At 34.4% G+C, this 19,316-nt stretch overlaps 1 protein-coding gene across 3 annotated transcripts in view; it reads right to left on the reverse strand.

The window, feature by feature from the left end:
- The window catches only part of LOC117975541 (ankyrin repeat domain-containing protein 26-like), an 82,723-nt gene that overhangs the window by 62,275 nt on the left and 1,132 nt on the right, over window positions 1-19,316 (reverse strand). For 2 of the 3 annotated variants that reach the window (XM_055097121.2, XM_063595895.1), the window contains exons 2-7: window positions 14,832-14,904; window positions 11,456-11,546; window positions 8,957-8,985; window positions 8,790-8,862; window positions 7,020-7,277; window positions 4,919-4,989 (exon numbers count right to left, since the gene is read on the reverse strand). In XM_055097121.2, the coding sequence (XP_054953096.2) occupies window positions 4,919-4,989; window positions 7,020-7,277; window positions 8,790-8,862; window positions 8,957-8,985; window positions 11,456-11,546; window positions 14,832-14,904 (595 nt within the window). Of the gene's footprint in view, window positions 1-4,918; window positions 4,993-7,019; window positions 7,278-8,789; window positions 8,863-8,956; window positions 8,986-11,455; window positions 11,547-14,831; window positions 14,905-19,316 lie in introns of all 3 variants that reach the window. The other variant, XM_063595894.1, reaches the window with a different exon arrangement.

Genomic DNA, 19,316 nt, shown 5'->3' on the forward strand with positions numbered 1-19,316 from the left:
TTTCCCAACAACTTTTTCATTCCATCTAAGACCTGGCCTTCACTGCTCAGATTCCTATCACATTTTGGTTCTGACCACTTAACAAGTCTCTAAGTTCCAAACTTTCTCTCATCTTCCTGTCTTCTGCTGAGCCCTCCAAACTCTGCCAGTCTCTGCTCACTGCCCAAACCCAAAGCTGCTTCTGGTTTTCTGGTATTTTTATTGTAACACCCAAACCCAAAGCTGCTTCTGGTTTTCTGGTATTTTTATTGTAACACCCAATCTTTGATACCAATTTTCTGTGTTAGGCCATTTTTGGATTGTTATAAAGAAATACCTAAGGCTGGTTAATTTATAAAGAAAACAGCTTTAATTGGCTCATGGTTCTGCACACTGTGCAGGAAACATGGTGCGAGGGCCACAGGAAGCTTACAATCATGATGGAATGCAAAGGAAGTGCAGGTGTGGCACATGTTGAGTAGGAGAGCATGGAGGGGGGAAGTGCCACACACTTTCAAACAAGGATATGTAAACTCAGAGCAAGAACTCACTTTCACCAAAGGATGGGGTTAAACCATTCATGAGGGATCTGACCCTATGATGCAAACGCCTCTTACCAGGCCCCCCTCCAACATCAGGAATCACATTTCAATATGAGATTTGAAGGGGACAAACATGCAAACTATATCAGAGGCCAAGGCAAGAGGATCACTTGAGCTTGGAAATTTGAGGCTGCAGTGAGCTATGATTCCACCACTGCACTCCAGTCTGGGTGACAGAGTGAGACCCTGTCTCTAAAATAAATCAGTAAATAACATAGAATAAAATTAACAGGATTTCTAAAAGCAGTTACACAAAGGGCGAGAGAAAGAAATCAAATGGCAACATGACAGAACTCCATTAGACCACAAACACAGATAGAAGGAAACAAGAAACAAAGAACTTTTAAAACAACCAGGGAACACATAACATTACAACAGGAATAAAATCTCATCTATCAATATTAACCTTGGATTTAAATTGATTTAATGCTCCACTTAAAAGATATAGATTGGTGGAATAGATTTAAAAACATAACCGAACTTCATGTTGCTTACAACAATCTCACATTAACTGTAAGGACACTTGTAGACCAAAAGTAGTGGAAGGGAAAAATATACTCCATGCCAACAGAAACCAAAGGTGAGCAGGCATAGCTACACTTTTATCATATAAAACAGACTTTAAATTAAAAAAAGTAAAAAAGACAAAGAATGTCATTATATTATAATAAATGGATTAATTTAGCAACAGGATAAAAACAATCCTAAATATATATGCAACCTAAAACTGGAGCACTCAGATTTATACAACAAATATTATTAGAACCACATATAGAGATAGACAGCAATACAGTCTGAGTGGGGAACTTCAATACCCCACTGACACTACTAGAGAAATTATTGAAACAGAAAATCAAGAAAGAAAATTTGAACTTAAATTGGATTTCAGACCAAACTGATCTAACCAGTATTTACAGAGCATTCTACCCAGTAACTAAAAGCCATACCTCCTACTCATCAGCACATGGAACATTCTCCAAGATAGACCATATGTTAGGCCATAGAATAAGTCTCAATAAATTTTTAAACATCAAAATCATATCAGGTATCTTTTGAAAACACAGTGGAATAAAACTAGAAATCTTAACCAAGAGAAGCATCAGAAATTATAGAAATATATAGAAATTAACATGCACTGGAATGATCTTTGGGTCAGCAAAGAAGTGAAGATGGAAATTAAAAAAATTTTTTGACACAAATGGCAATGGAAATATAGCATACTAAGTCCACTGGAATTTTATGACATTAAATGCCTACATTAAAATAATACAAAGAATAATAAATTAACAACCTAACATTGGCCTTAAAAAATTAGAAAACTAACCACAAACCAAATCCAAAGCAGAAAAAAGAAATGACAAAGATCAGAGCAGAACTAAATGAAATAGAAACCAAAACAACAATACCTAGGATCAAAAAACCAACAGCTGACTCCTTGAAAAGATGAACATAATTGATAAAGCCCTAGCTACACTAACCAAAAAAATGAGAGAAAATTCAAATAATCAAAATCAGAAATAAGAAAGAAAACACTAAAACTGATACCACAGAAATAGAAAGGATCATCAGAGACTATTTATTATAAACAATGATTTGCTCCCATAGTAAAAAACCTAGAGGAAATGGAAAAATTCCTGGAAACATACAACCTCCTAAGATTAAACTAGGAGGAAATAGAAATCCCAAATAAACCAATAATGAATTCTGAAACTGAATTACTACTAAAAAACATCTGAACAAATAAAAGCCCAGGACCAGATGGATTCACAGCCAAAATCTACCAAACATACAAAAAAGAGCTGGTACCAATCCTCCTGAAACTCTTCCATAAAATTGACGAGGACAGACTTCACACTAACTCATTCTATGAAGCCCATATTAACTTGATACCAAAACCAGACAAGGACACAACATAAAAAGAGCACTACAGACCGGTATCCATGATAAACAGATATGCAAAAATCCACAACAAAATGCTAGCAGCCTGAATCCAACAGCACATCAAAAAGATAGTAAGAACATTATGATCCAATGCGTTTTATTCCAGGGATGCAAGGAGGGCTTAAGTTAGGCAAATCAGTCAATGTGATTCATCACACACAAAATTAAGGACAAAAACCTTTAATCATCTCAATACATGTGGAAAAAGCATTTGATAAAATCCAGCATCCTTTCATGATAAAAACTCAACAAACTAGGCATAGAAGGAACATATCTCAAAATAATAAAGGCAATATATGATAAACCCACAGCCAACATCATATGGAAGAGGGAAAAAGTTGAAAGCATTCCTCTGTAAACAGGAACAAGACAAGGATGCCCATTTTCACCTCTCCTGCTACTGCAAGTCCCAGCCAGAGCAATTGGCAAAGAGAAAAGAAATAAAAGGCATCCAAATTAAAAAAGAAGAGATCAAATTTTCTCTATTCACTGATAGTATGCTCTTATGCCTAGAAAACCCTAAAGACTCCACAAAAACCTCCTTAGTTTTGATAAATGAATTTAGTAAAGTTTCTGGATCAACACACAAAAATCAGTAGAATTTCTCTACTGCAGCAACCTACAGATTCCACCCAATTCCTATCAAAATCAGCGTGAGAACTGAATCAAGAAGACAATCCCATTTACAAATAACAACAAAAATAAAACAAAATAAAATACCTAGGAATATATGTAACCAAGGAGGTGAATGATCTATACAAGGAAAACTACAAAATATGGTGAGAGAAACTGTTGATGACACAAATAAATGAAAAAACCCATGCTCATGGATTGAAAAAATTGATAGCATTAAAACGACCATATTGCCCAAAGCAACCTGCAGATTCCACCCAATTTCTATCAAAATACCAACATGATTTTTCACAGAATTAGAAAAAACTAAAATTCGTATGGAACCAACAAAAAGCCACAATAGCCAAAGAAATCCTAAGTAAAAAGAACAAAGAAAAACTGGAAAATAATTAAAATTAGAAAATAATTTAAATTCGACTGTTAAAATTATTACTCTATGTCTAGCTCCTCCTAAATCACTGGATTATAATTAAGAAGTAAAAAATAATTTACCTCGCCCTAAAGTAGGAGAGAAACATGAACCAGCAAACTGTCATTGTTTGTTTGCACTCAACTTAATTTATGATGTGTTTCAATAGGATGGCTGTAGTCAGTAATAACTTAATAATAATAATAATTTAATTTTACATTGTAAAATAACTTAAAGAGTGTAATGTGATTGTTTGCAACTGAAAGGATAAATGCTTGAGGGAATGGATACCCCATATCCATGATGTGCTTATTTCTCATTGCATGTCTCAACCAAAACATCTTGTGTACCCCATAAACATATATATCTACTATGTACCCACAAAAAATTAAAAATAAATACATAAATAAAAATTATGATGTGTTAAATCTACCAAAAATGAATTAGTGGATGATTTGTAGCATTGCAAAGTCTTCTTTATCTAAAAAGATTTTACCATACGACACCTTAAAGACTGAGCCCTACAGTGCATTTAAGCACTTTTTCTAAAGATTATTAACTGGAGAAGAGTAAACTTTAAATTATTCAGAGCTCGAATCAGCACCAATCAGAAAAAGCAAATTCTTAAATTTTAATTCCAATGATCTATCATAATAAGATAGTGTTATGTATCTAGACACACTCTGTGCTTAAATACAGTTTTAATGTATTACAAGGTCCACTAATGACAGTGGATTTTAATATTAGTAATATTTACTGATTTCCTGCATTGAAATAAGTCACAAAGTTACTGTTTGTATCTTAACACCAAAGGTCCCAATCTACAAGGCACGATTGGGTTGATTTTATAAGCCCATTTTCTCCCTGAATGTAGACAACGAAGTGAACTAGAGACCAAAAGCCAAAATAAATATTTAATGTTGGCACTAATGATTGGCAATATAAATCTCCAAATTTTGAACTACTGGGAATGAGTACTCCTTTCACATGAATTTAGCTCAGCGGCCATTACTGTTCAATTGTTTATCATTTCTAATGCTAAATAGTAAAATGCAACATTCAATGTTACATTCTTTATCATGTAAGGAGGTTATAAAAACGGAAGACCACATAAAATTCTAAAAATTGTTTGCCTCTATATCAAGAGTTAAACAATAGCTATGAGATAACTATAGATTCTAAGAATATTTTAAAATTTATATATCATTAAAAATGCTTTCAAAGCTAAATGTTAAATTATGATCTATTGATTCCAAACAGCTAGTGTGAAAAATAATTTCATTTGGTCTATGTCACGTCATTAGAGCAAAGAAAACAATATAAAATCAGTATTGAAGTTCAAATTTTTACGTACCTGTGGCTTGTTATTTTCACTTCCTTCAAGCCTTTCTGGCTCTTGCTCTGACGTCACTTCTAAATCTTGTTCTGCTGACAAATCCACAGTTAGTTAAAATGAACTACTTAGAAGAGTTAGATAAAGGCTAAAGTCATTATAAAAATAGATGGAAAATAACACATAGTATTTTATAAATTGAGAGTTTTAAATGAAGCCTAAGTTTAGTGAAATATTTATTTCTTTAAGAAATACTTTCAGTTATCCAAAACTTCAACAAACCACTCGAGGACACTAGATATCACCAGTGCAAGCCGTACAAAACATCTCAAAGATTTTCTCACCAATGTATCTACCCAACAAAAATAAACAAAACCATTGGAAATGAAACAAAGTGTAAAAATACACTAAGAACATCTATGGTAACACTGTATATACTGTTCTCTACTTCATAATAGTACCATTTTATTTATTTGTTTTCTTTTTTTGAGATGGAGTCTCGCCCTTTTGCCCAGGCTGGAGTGCAGTGGCATGATCTAGGCTCACTGCAACCTCCACCTCCCAGGTTCAAGCGATTCTCCTGCCTCAGCTTCCCAAGTAGCTGGAACTACAGGCATGCACCACCACGCCCAGCTGATTGTTGTATTTTTAGTAGAGATGGGGTTTCACCATGTTAACCAGGCTGATCTTGAACTCCTGACCTCAGGTGATCCGTCTCCCTCAGCATCCCAAAGTGCTGGATTTACAGGCATGAGCCACTGTGCCTGGCCCAGTAGTACCAGTCTTAACAACACACTATGCCTATGATCAATGATTTCCAGAATTACTGTAACCGTTTATACTTTTACCAGTGGACATCCTACTCTGGATATCTGAAATGTTTTCCTCTACTATTCTAACCATTTCTTTTTCATCACTCACATTGCTGTGTTAAGTATTCCTTGATTCTTGCTATCTTTCCTCAGATAAACAGATGTCTCTTTCCTTGGGGCTGCCTTAGTACTGCATTGATTTCTCTAGTATATCTTTATCACCTGAAATGTACATTCTTTCTATGCATGTCTATTATCCCCTTTGTCCTAAACTGTATGGGACAATCTTTCAAATCATTTTTTCTTCTGTTTCATTTTTTTGAGACAGGATCTTGCTCTGTCACCCAGGCTGGAACACAACGGTGCAATCTCAGCTAACCACAACCTCTGCCTCCCGGACTCTAGAGATTCTCCCATCTCAGCCTCTGAGTATCTGGGACCACAGGCATGTGCTGCCATGTTCGGCTAATTTTTCTATTTTTTCCAGAAACTGGGTTTCACCGTGTAAAAAAGGAAATGAAACTATTGGGTGCAAAAATATTTTATGATTTATTACTATATAGATCTGATCGTATACCTGATTAAAGACACTGAATTTAACTGGGACATAAAGTAGAACACATATTAGATGCAGTTATTCAACAGATTATGTGTCCTAGTAAAATTAAAATGTATTTTCATGTTATTTTTTAAATGACACCACCTTCCTTCAAACCAATATTCCTAGTAAATTGTTACTCATTAAAACAAGGTGATACACTATGTGGACACAGCCGAAAAGACACCATCTAGCAAATTCTCAAGGATATCCATTCATACTGGGAAAGTCAATTCTATACTACATAAAGTCACAGAAATTATTAAAAATAACTTAATTTTGGGGTTTGGAAGGTGCTTTTTGGGCTACATTTTATATAGTAACAACTGATACAAATTCAGACCTATGGAAATAAAACAAAGAAACCACATTGTGTTTGAGCAGGCAATCTTTACATCCTTGCCTACATTTCCCCTCCAGTCCCAAAGTTCTACATGTAATCCTTGGACTCACATTCAAGTTTATGTTAAATACTAGCCTAAACAAAATTACTTGTCCATCTCATTCTCTTTGTTATTTTTATGTTGCTTTGGTTAAAGGAAGAACACAAATGCCCTGCTGATAGGTCCTCTGTTTGGTTGTAGCTTGTATAAGGGGGATGTAAACACAATACACACTTTGCCACAAAATGATTCTTTAAAAGTTACAACTATGGTATTATGAAGCCAAGTACAGCTACATTGGGACTGAATTCTCTATGCTTCTATATTACCTTCTTTGCTGTCTTTGTTTTCTGGTAGCTGTGACTCACACAGGTCACGGAGAGTGTGATTCCAAAATAGAAGCGCACCTACAGTGGTCATCTTTTCTTGATCTATTAAGTTCTTCTGCCCCAAGTCTGTGGATCCCAACACACTGTTGGTCATTGGTGGAGATACAAATGGACATAGATCACCAACTTTCAAATTCTCAGATCTTTCATGAAGCTCATTACTGAAGGTCAAACTATTAAAATCCAAAGCTGAAAAAGCTGAAAGTAAAGTTTTCATTATTAGAATGTAAATCATAATACACTTTGACTAACGTGGAGAAATTCCTTCTAAAACAGAAGCAGTCCCATGTCCTCCACTCCCCCAGAAACACACCACTCCTGCATGGCTTATTGTATTCTATATGTCCCGTACTTGCCATTCACTCACATAGGTTTTATTAACGATCATCTTTGACATTTTTATTTTTTAGTGTTACTTACTTTGATTCACTCAGCGATATTATATATTTTGTTTTCCATGAGAGCTTTGTTTATTAATAATAAAGATCCTTCAGGAATATCAACTTTCTTTTACTAACAAGACTTATGTTTAACCATTAGACACATGATGTGTCATAAGATCACGGGTGCTTAATGGGCCAGAGTTATAATGGCTATTGGAATGCATGGCGGTGCATGTTTATATTTTAAATTATTCAGCTTCAGTTTCTGATATAGTAAATATCAATAGATACAACTCACTTAAGCAACAGCTCTTTGGAATCTGCCATCATTTTTTAATGTTTTTATCTTTTTCTCACCATGAAGAGAGTTTAATTAAATGTAGTAGTACTGTTATAGCATGAAATACTGTAGGAAATGTAAACTCAGCTAGAGCTCCTTCTGAAAACAGCGATGATCTCTTTGGTCAAATCAATGGGTGTGAACAAAACATATCGACTGATCTAAAAAATGTAATGCTGAGTAAGCAAAAGAAAGCTGCTGAATAATATATATAATGTACAATCATTTATATGATTGAAATTTTAGGACAGAAACACCAATGCTACATATGATTTATGGCCATACACAGTAAAACGTATGAAAACTGCATGACAATGACAAACACCTAATTCAGAGTGTTGGTTACTTCTATGCAATAATTATTAATTGTACAAAAAACCCTAAGCATATAAAGTTTCAGAATCATTCTTTGAAATGAGTGTGTCTGCCAAATAGCCATGAAAAAAATGATTACTTTCCTCATTTTTGTAATCCAAGATATTCCCTACACACACACACACACACACACACACAAACACACACACACAAAATAATCAAAGCATCCGATTTGCTTCAGATCATCAGTCTAACAACACTAGGATGAAGTAATTAAACTTAGTACAAAATTGACATGTTAGTGAGGAAAGCTTTCCTCTAGGTAAAGATCAGAATTTCAAGAAGCATTCCAAACATGGGAAAAAAAATTGTAGTCTCATAATTCACCTCTGCGAAACCCGAATGAGTATAGGTATTCCCAACTGAGAACTTCAGCGTAGTAATACATAAAAGAAGATACATCTAAGTTAGAGCTTACGTTTTAAAAATCTATCTTATGCTTCTAAATATAATGTTTTTCAAACATAGATACCAATACTAATATCTGCATTACATATATCAAATCTATCCATCAAATTTGAAAAAAGACATAGGAATATGAAGACTGTTAGCATTTAGAATATTTTAATGTGCTCCTTTCCAGAGTTAAATTTGTATTGCAAAAATTTTTACCTGATGTGCATGCTTGTACATCTTTCATTCCGATCGCCTGGTTCAAAACACACTCTTTGATTTCAACCTTAGGCTGAAAGGGTTTTGAGACAAAATGATTAGTAAATAATATATGTTTCATATGCTATGTGGTTAATAATTAAAGATAAATATAGAAAAGTTATTACCTTCAAGTGATGATATTGCTCAAGAGAATCTAGAAGGCAAAAGGGACATATAATCAATTATATATAAATATGATAAAGCTAACCATACACTCAGAGTTAGTATCAAGCTGAACCTTAGTGCTTCACTTTAAAAATAATGAGTTTAGATTTAGGGGTGCATTTCTTTTGTCAGGACAGCAACATGACAGAAATATCCTGAAGAAAACTAAGAAGATAGGTTGAATAAAACATGCAGTTAACATTTCAAAGGCAAGATTCTGATTCAGATATCTGTAACTAAAATAGAAAAGTATGCACACAACCATGTGTACATGCTGAGGAGGAGAAAAGTGATCTTTAATCAGCAGAGCAAATCATGACCCTGGGCAGATAAATGTCCAAGCTGATGGTAGAACGCTATAGTGTGTCTTTAATGTGACACATCAGAATCATTTATACCATTCTACTACAAGCATTTAGCATGTCCTTCAATTGGTCCTAGAATGTAGGAAGCACACAGTTGTCATGACAGTTCATTTGAATGTTTAATTCATTTCTCATCAGAGAAAGTGTTCTGAAGTGATTGCTTTGGATCCACACTTACAGCAAAATAGTTCATAAAAATGTTTATTTTTTTTCCGTACCTATTTGGGCTTACTGATAGGTCTACATTTCTTATATCCTCTAGTTTGGCCATCTTAAATTTTTTTAACCACTCATGCAAGAAGGTATATAAAACATTTCTAAAAATAATGTATAGGAAGCGTTCAACATTGAAATATTAATAAAAAATGCATTGCTACACAATTATTAGCTACTCCTGACCTTTTATATACCTAAATGAGTGTAATATTTATGGAAAATAATGCCTTTTCTATTTGAGGAATAAACTTTGTAATTTTTTTGTTTCTAAACTTAATTTGGGTTGGCATATCATGTCATCCATGATAAACTTTTACAAAACAGGCATCCTATTAAAAAAATCGGATAAAGAAAAAGCAGCCAAAGCACCTACTTTTAACTTCACCTCAGTTGATTAACTCATATCAACAAAACATGCATCTTTGATGTCTGATAGTCACAGAGAGAAGAAATTAGCTCCTGTGGTTTACCCCCATTCTAGCACTCCCTCCTTCCAGTAATTCCTGGAACAGCAATCACCTAATCTTCCGTTTGAGTGCCAATATATTGCAGCCATCAGAAGTGAGAGCTCTCAAGTTTCCTTATTATCAACTCCAAAATTAACTAGCCAACTTCTTTCTTTCCTCCCTCCTCCTCCACTCACAATCCCTCTTCCTTTGCAAAAGTAATCTCTAGATCTGTTGTCCTGATTCTGACCCTTCTGCTTTCTTTTGATGGACTATTCCCATGACTTCTCTTCTCTTCATTTAGCAGTGGGATCTTCCAGCAACGATTTCTATTTCTTCATCTCTTTCTCCTTCCCCTGTGGCTAGAAACACACTCAGAAATAAAAGGAAAATCATGCTTTCCCTTGATCCTGTTATGTCTTGAGTGGTGATCCAAGGGCTCTTCTTCCAGATTCCTCTAAATGCACAGCTATACCCTTGCTAGTCAGAGTGTGGTCCTAGGACAAGAAGGGTCGGCATCACCTGAGATCTTATTAGAAATGCAGAATCGCAGACTTGTGGAATCAGAATCTGCACTACTAACAAGGTCCTCAGCTGATTTGTTAAAATTTGGGAAGCTCTGGTCTATACTGAGTGTGCTCCCACATTCGTTAACCTCAACCTACCCTTTTGGAATCCAGCCTCAAGCTCCACCCTATCACGTCCTCCAAATCTAAGCTGCATTACAAGTCTTAAGGTTACTAACGAACTTTTTATCAGGCTATAGCTTCCTTGATCTCTCCATAACTAATCCTACCCTCTTCTTTCCAATGCTCTTCTTTTGGCCCCTAAGATACTGTCCCATGAAGAAACAAGATTTTATAGCACATTAAATTATAGACATGTAATTTATGCATGGCTGACCATACATTACATTCCTCTATCGCAGATGAAACATAGCTCTGCGTGGTCAGGTACCACCATCCTTAATGCATTCCCAAAAGTAAGGAAAATGGCAAGAGTGGCAACATTTTGCTTGACTTCTCTGACAAATTTCGGTACTGGAAGCTCACTTTATATTCTCCCCAAATAATTATCTTACTCTATCACCCATCATTGCATGTATCTGCTTCTTTTTCCTTCATTTACTCCCTGTATTCTCTGCCTTTTTCACTCTTCATTCCTTCATTTACTCTTTTCTTCTTCCTTATTTTCTGACTTTCCTCAGGTCTTAGAGTATCTTGAATTGGAACTAATGATTCAGTTCCTTTAGTGGCACTCTCAATTAAATCGGTTGCTAATGCCTTACAAAATATACAACATATCACTATTTCACTTCTCTTTTTTTGACTATGCACTTAATACCTTATTTTCCTTGGCTACTAGAATGTAACAGAGCTCATGTTTTTAAATAAACATTCTGTCAAATTTTTAAATAAAATACAGTTCCTACCTTCTTGTTCCTTTATTGTACTTTTTCCTCTTTGACCATCAGCTCCAGTTAAGTGACTATCATATTTCTGTGGAACATTCTCAAAGGTAGTCTGTTGAAATTATAATGAATAATGAGTTTCAATGAAAAAGCAATGAATTTCTCAATATTTCCTAATCATGTTCTGAATTTCCTGATTTAAAAGCAATGAGACCTAGAAATAAGGAAAGCATGTATTAAAAACCAAAATATTTCAATAGAGAAACTCATAAATGCTCTCCAGGTCAAGGGAAACTTTTATCTCCATATGGCTATTGACTCTGTAAACTGAACATAGAAAGCCAAAGGAAACACTGTGACAGACACAATATTAGCTCATGCGTATATTTCAGCGAGGAACTAACTTCAAATACCTAACTCTACTTTGTGTTCACTACCAACAATAAGAGGGCATTAAAAAAACCAACACACTTGGTATAATACTTACAACATTAATATTTAAAATATTTCTAATTACATAAATGATCTTAGTGTTAAAATAAGATACTCGGCATGATAGGTAACTTCAGGGTATGTTACGTTGAGTGTAAGCAGAACATTGTCAAAGCTGCTTTATTTAGGTGAGGAAGGGCTTGGAAAAATCAAAATATTTTTGGTAAAATTTTTATTGACAGGAAAAATGGCAAAATAGTAAGAAGCCTTTTCTTTATGCTTTGTTTAAATAGAAGCAAGCAAATATTAGATATAATATGCAATTATTTCCCAATTAAGAAATAACTTCAAGAAAGTAAAGCAAGAGTTAGTGAAAAGGGAAGGAAAAGAACATTTGTTATGAAGCACCTAAACTGTCCCAGGCTCTTATTTACACATTCTGTTTTCTACACATTCTAATAATACACATGAGGACGAGGATGCTTATCACACTTCCCGCTTTTTGGATGTCGAGAACAAAATGAAAAACAGATGGGACCCACTATTCTCTCTGTCCAGAATATCCCCTTCTAGACTTTCACATGGCTCGCTGCTTCTTGTCCTCTAGTTGGCAGCTTAAATGTCACACTCAGAAAGATATTCTCTGAGAACAGAATTCTACTCCCATTCCGGCCCCCATCCTAACTACACACTTCTTCAATGTGCCCTAACCTAACATTCTCTGTTTTCTTTATAGGAAGCATTTATAGTGACTTAGAAGTGTTTGTTCTTTACTTGATTTTATGCTCCTACTACTCTATCATAAGCCTTATCTTCTACATTCAGTGTCTCACTGCCTAGCACACAGTCAGGAGTCAAGAACAGAAATTCCTTCAAGGTCAAAAACAGAATCTCATTGGAAAGGTCTCAAGTGCCAAATCACTGGATTCCCTTAGGATATTCCCATAGTCTGCTGAAACTTAATGTAAACCAAAGTAGAAGTCGACATGCCTGTTCTAACTTTCCCTTTTTTTTCTCGGCACTACTGCCATTTCATTGTTCAGGTTTACAAAAAGAATCCTCAATATTTACTAAATCACTGAATCCCACTGTGATCATTTTGTCCTACACTTGTATACACACTTTACAGTTTACAAAAGGATTTAACATTTCTCCCCAAATTTGTTCATTAGACATACTTAAGAGGTAATATTTATGAGTGTCATTCTTATAATGTGAATTACAGTAAGGTACATGGAGAAGTACAGATACATATGGAGACTTTAATTCATAGGATAGCCCTAAAAATACTTATTAGAAGTTACAATTTTTTGTAAGTATTTCTTTAATAAAGACTTCAATTGTCTTCCTACAAAATAAGACATTCATTCGGGTAAACATGGTCATCTACCACTATGTGAAAGCTGGAACATTATTACTACAGAGAGATAAAAGAGAAAAGAAATGTTGCATCAATATTCCACCAGGAGAAAGAATAGAAAATCAAAATTATAAAGAGTAATGTACAACCTGAAAAGATATATTTAAAAGAGCATAGGTTGGGGCTAAAAGAAAGTTAAAAAAATTTTCATCTAAAATCCAAATCTGAGCTTACAGTTAGAGGATATTAGAAAAATACTGTAATCTGCTTTCCTACTGATGACATAGTTCTGATTTATTTCCTTCTTATTTATAACATATTTGCATAACTCATGTGAACTTATATCCTAAACATTAATTTAAGCCATATGTTGGAAATGCACTAGATGTTATTATTAGATATCTTCTGCATATTACCTATAACATTCTGTTATATAGAAATTTACTTGTCTGTTCATTTCTTCATGTTCAAACATGATTAAAACACTTCTTACATGCAAGACTTTAGGTACTTTAGGATACACAAGAATACGTTTTGTAATATTCAGTAGTTCACAGTAGTGCAGGACCTTTAAAATGATTATTTAAAGAATGAAATACAAAAACTTCTGAAATTTGAAACTTTAAACTGTGATACAAAGATGCTCTGTGAATATTTTTTACAACTACAGCGCAAAAAGTGTTTGAAATTAAAGTCTTACCACATGGTTATTAAAAGTCTCTGCTTCTGGAGCTGGTTGTTATTGGAGGAAAAACATGTATGCTTCAATCAGATGAAGAGCTTTAAAATATACTCTTCATAGAATGGCTTAGGAAATACATGGGAATCTCTTTGTAATACAGATTTTGAGACAGAAATTTTAAATTTCTGAATTTCCACATTAAAAGAAAAACTAGAGGTGAGGTCTTCTTATGTTGCCCAGGCTGGTCTGGAACTCCTGGACTCAAGTGATCCTACTGCCTCAGCCTTCCAAGGAGCTGGGACTACAGGCACGTGCCAGCATGCCCAGCTACATGTCCACAATGTTACTGGAGTCTAATTACAGAACCAAGGACGGAAAGAGAGAAAAAGTTTCCTACTAAAAACTGTGTCATCCCACAGTAAGCATCCAAGAAAGTAAAAGGAAACCATATGATATGTGCTTTACAGTTTTGGAACTGAAAGACACCGGGGACATTCTATGGTTACTATAATGAGTAATTGAACCCATTAAAAGGTATTCAGGCACAAGGATTGTAAAGATCACAATAGTATGACTGAAAAGTTCCAGTAAGAATACTTACCAAATAAACCCGGAGCAAATTTCAAGTTTCCTCTACTGTGGGAAAGCTTTTCCATGCAGTTTTCCTGTCACTATATATTTTCCAGTTCATGCCATTTTTCAGCCCCAATTCCTCAAAGTATTTACCACCCTTTCCCATTTTCCAAAGAAAAAATGTAAAAGACGTTCAAATAGTCATATTACTATAATATGTTTTTTTCTGACCAACTATTCCCCAAGACCATAAAACAATTATAGATAGACCGCTGCCACAGTTGAAGAGTAAATACTATGCAAAACTAGATTCAGAGCAAGAAAATTTATTTCACAAAAGAGCACTTTACCTTGGTATCAGAATCAAAGGGTTCGTCATCTACTGAAAGCCATGAGTCACCAGAACTCTGTCCACAGGGCAGCCTATAGAGAAAAACATACAACAAAAATGAATGAGTTCATTTATCTAAAAAAAAAATGGATTGTTTTGTGTCTAGGTATCATCCCACAAAAAAAACCAAAAACAAAATCTGGGGAAAGGTCAGCTACCTATAGAATAAATAATATTTCTTAATTAATTAAAATTGGCCTCTTTTTCAAAAAGATTTTAGTTACCTATTTCTGCCTCCACCTTTCCCAACCTATAAAATGTTCGATAAAGACTCACCTTTAGATCCTTAACAAATAGTGACTAGCAATATATTGGCAGAGCCTGAGAATAATTTGTCTTCAGAAGTGTCTGTCCTGAAGGCTGAATTCAATATCCAATTAATGAGTGACATAACCTTTGTTACCTGAATTGGAACCAATTGATCACTTAAAACAAGGTAGAAAGAGACACTGTGTCTTCTCCATTACCTGTCTCTGGTTCAAAGGCTAATCTGTGCCACTCAAAAATGGCAGTCTTGGTTCTTCAGCATGGAAACCACTTAAGCAGGCCCTATTGCTGCCCTTTACCCTAAAACAGTGTAGGCAGTTCCCTGAAATGTCTGAAATGCTTGACACCTTAACGTACAAAAGTTAAAGGAACAAGTGTCTATGTCATTATTGGAAATATGCTTTGCAGAAAAATTAAAACTTTAAAAATGATAAACTTTAATTATGTTCCCTGCATAGGTCCTGCCTAGTTCAGCTCCACACCAACTAGCAAGCCCTTGAGAATCTTCATAGGTGCTCTGATACCTAAGGAGAGAGACTGCTGGAAAAATAGAGTCCTGAAAGCTGTATCTCTGTTTTTCCCAACTGTTATCTCAATATCTTCCTTCCTATGGGCTCCTACTTACAGATCACTCTAGGACTCAATGACAGTCTCCAACATTGAAGTCTTTCATGTATGAAAGCACCCATTCCAAAAAATGGGTTCAAATGACCAAGAGTAGGAGCTATTTCCTCCTTCCGGTAAACAAACTACGTGTAGTCTCAGTCATCTGTCCCCAGTACAGACACGTTCCCAACCACCCAAGTGAATTAGTACAACCATCTTGGAGAATAGCTTTGAAGTTCCTAAAAAAAGCTAAGAATAGAATTACCATAGGATCTAGCAATCCCACTGGTAGGTATAAACCCCAAAGAAAGGCAATCAGTATATTGAAGAACTATGAGTACATTCATATTTACCAAAGCATTATTCACAATAGCCAAGATTTGGGAAAAAAACTAACTGTCCATCCGTAGAAGAAAGGGTAAAGAAAAAGTGTTACACAGACACACTGGAGTACTATTCAGGCATAAAAAATGAGATCTTGACATTTACAACAACATGGATGGAAATGAAGGACATTATATTAAGTGAAATAAGCCAGCCACAGAAGAACAAAGTTTGCATGTTCTCACTCATTTGTGGAAGCTACAAATTGAAACAACCGAACTAAGGGAGATAGACAGTAGAACAATACTTACCAGGGGCTGGGAAAGGTAGTGAGATTGGGGGAGGGTGGAAGTGGGGATGGTTAACTGGTACAAAAATATATTTAGATAGAATTAATAAGATTTAGCTCTGGAAGGCACAACAGGGAAACTATAGTCAACAATAATTTATTGTACATGTTAAAATAACCAAAAAGTATATTTGGAATGTTTGTAACACAAAGAATGATAACTGCTTGAAGGGACAGATAGACCCATTTACCCTGATACGATAATTATGCATCACATACCTGTATCAAAATACCTCATGTACCCAAAATACCTCATGTACACTTGCTATGTACCCATGGAAATAAAAAATAGAAAGATAACGCAGAAAAGAACAGCAAAAAAAAAAGGGCTGAGATAACAAGGACACATTTTTACCAAAAAACTATTCTTACTTGGATTTCAGAAAACTTTAAGCCAAAGCAACATCAACATTCAAATGAATAAGCATGGCTCATTTTATTCAATATTTAGATGTATATGATATATGTAAATCAGATATTATCAATGATTAATATTAGTATTTAAGACTGTTATAAGGGAGTGGGTTAAATTACTACTATCAGGTACTGTGCTCATGGCGTGAGTGACACGATCTGTCCTCCAAACTTCACCATCACTCAATGTTCCCATGTAAGATATCTGCATATGTGCCCTCTGTATCTCAAATAAAAGTTGAAGTTAAGAAAAGAAAAGAAAAGAAAAACACTGCTATAAATTTTCAAAAGGGTAGTTAAAAGGTTATCTTTCACAACTTTCTACCTTCAGAAATGCTTTTGTTTGAAAGGAGGGAGGAAAAGCTTCAATTTAGATTAAGTCCTAATAGTCCAATTTTAAATCTCTCAACTTGTTCAGACTGGGCAGGTAAACATAAAGTTTTTAAGCTTGGAAGGGTCCTGAGAGACAGTAGAATACATAGTGGGCATTCAGGTTACATTTAATGAATAAATGGATTAAAAGAATACATAAATGTATTTGAGGAGTTCAATATTTTTAAAGAAAACTCGTAAAGATAAGTAACACTTGTGCAATAGAAATGATTTATATTTGCTATTTTTTATTTTCATAAGGACACCACTAAAATAAAATGATTAAATTATAATTGTTTGCATGTATGTAATAAATCTATCCATAATAAAAGACATGCATAAAAAATATACACAATACAATCTACCAGCACAGATTAAAAGATTCCCTCTATTTCTGAAGAGGCTAAACCTTGGCAGAAAATACCAATCCACAAAAAAAATTAATAGAAAGCAAAAACTTATTTTTATCTGTTCAAGATTCATATTCCTGTTCTTACCTAGGATTATTTCAGTAATAATAGACTTTTACTAAACCTGTTATACATGCTCATTGTGGATATCACAATAAGAAAAAGGAAAATAAATCACCCCTAATACAAATGTCCCAAAATAACCAAATTTTATCACATTTTGTGTATACTTTCAGCTACCACAAGACCATTCCCTCTGTGTGTATGTATAATCAAATCGATTTTTTCTCACTTAATATACCAAAGTACATCTTCCCATGTCAACATACATCCATATCTATTGCCACCTTCAGAAGTTACATATAATTTCATCCTATGGATGCACTGAAATTTATTTATAAAATCCTTTATTTGCCCTCTCCTTAATACATTGCTATTGGAAACAGTGCTGAGAAAAACGAATTGTATGCATCTCTAATTATTTTCTGAAAATATTTTAGTATAATGGAATCAATGGGTAAAGGATACATACCTTTTTAAGAGTGATGTTCACCACCAAATTGTTTATTTAAAAAGTTAACAGCAACTTAAACTTTAAGCAGTGGTATAACTACTGCTGATTTTCCAGATCACTAGTAGATTTGGAAAAAGTACTTTGACCAATTTTAAATTATAGTTCTTATTTCTTTAAAAAAAATTCTCTGTAAAAGGAAGATACATTTTTCATTGCAAATAATAAATGTCTATATTTATGTATATAATGTGAATATTTTGCAAGTATGTTGTCTTTTATTTTGTTAACTTTTTTCTGATGTAAGGGGAGTTTTAATTTTTGTTTTCTAAATCAACCTGCAGAATGCATTCATAGGAAGGTCTTTGTCAACATAAAAATGTATCTGTATGAATAGGCATTCGTGTTTTCTTCTGGCATTTTCTAATTTTGTATATTTAAGTTTTTACACATATTCTATCAATAACTTATTTTTGTAACATAAAAATCTAGCTAGTTTTCTCCAGTTCACAGACATGTCATTTACAAATAACTCATCTTTCCATACACATATGAAATGTCATCAGGATCAGGTTCTAAAATCTTACACATTTTTCAGTATGTGTGCATTTTTTATTCTGTTCCACACATTTATCTGTCTTCTCATCTTTTAGTAAATGAAACCTAATATCACACTTTGATATATAGAAGGGCAAGTCTTTACTCTGTTATAAAAATTTTCTTAATGTCATCATAACAGTAAAAGGTAGCATACATAACCTAGAAATCTTAAAACCTTGATGCTTTTATTTGGTTTATCTAAAATGAATAGAGTTCACATCTCGAGAAAAATGAGTCTTCCCACATGCACACGTATGTTGACTGCGGCATTATTCACAATTACAAAGACTTGGAACCAACCCAAATGTCCATAATGATAGACTGGATTAAGAAAATGTGGCACATATACACCACGGAATACTATGCAGCCATAAAAAAGGATGAGTTCATGTCCGTTGCAGGGACTTGGATGAAGCTGGAAACCATCATTCTCAGCAAACTATCACAAGATCAGAAAACCAAACACCACATGTTCTCACTCGTAAGTGGGAGTTGAACAATGAGAACACATGGACACAGGGAGGGGAACATCACACACCAGGGCCTGTCGGGGGGAGGGGGTGGGGGGCCAGGGGAGGGATAACATTAGGA

The sequence above is a fragment of the Pan paniscus genome, chromosome 14, assembly GCF_029289425.2.
Source record: "Pan paniscus chromosome 14, NHGRI_mPanPan1-v2.0_pri, whole genome shotgun sequence".
NCBI classification, from domain to species: domain Eukaryota; kingdom Metazoa; phylum Chordata; class Mammalia; order Primates; family Hominidae; genus Pan; species Pan paniscus.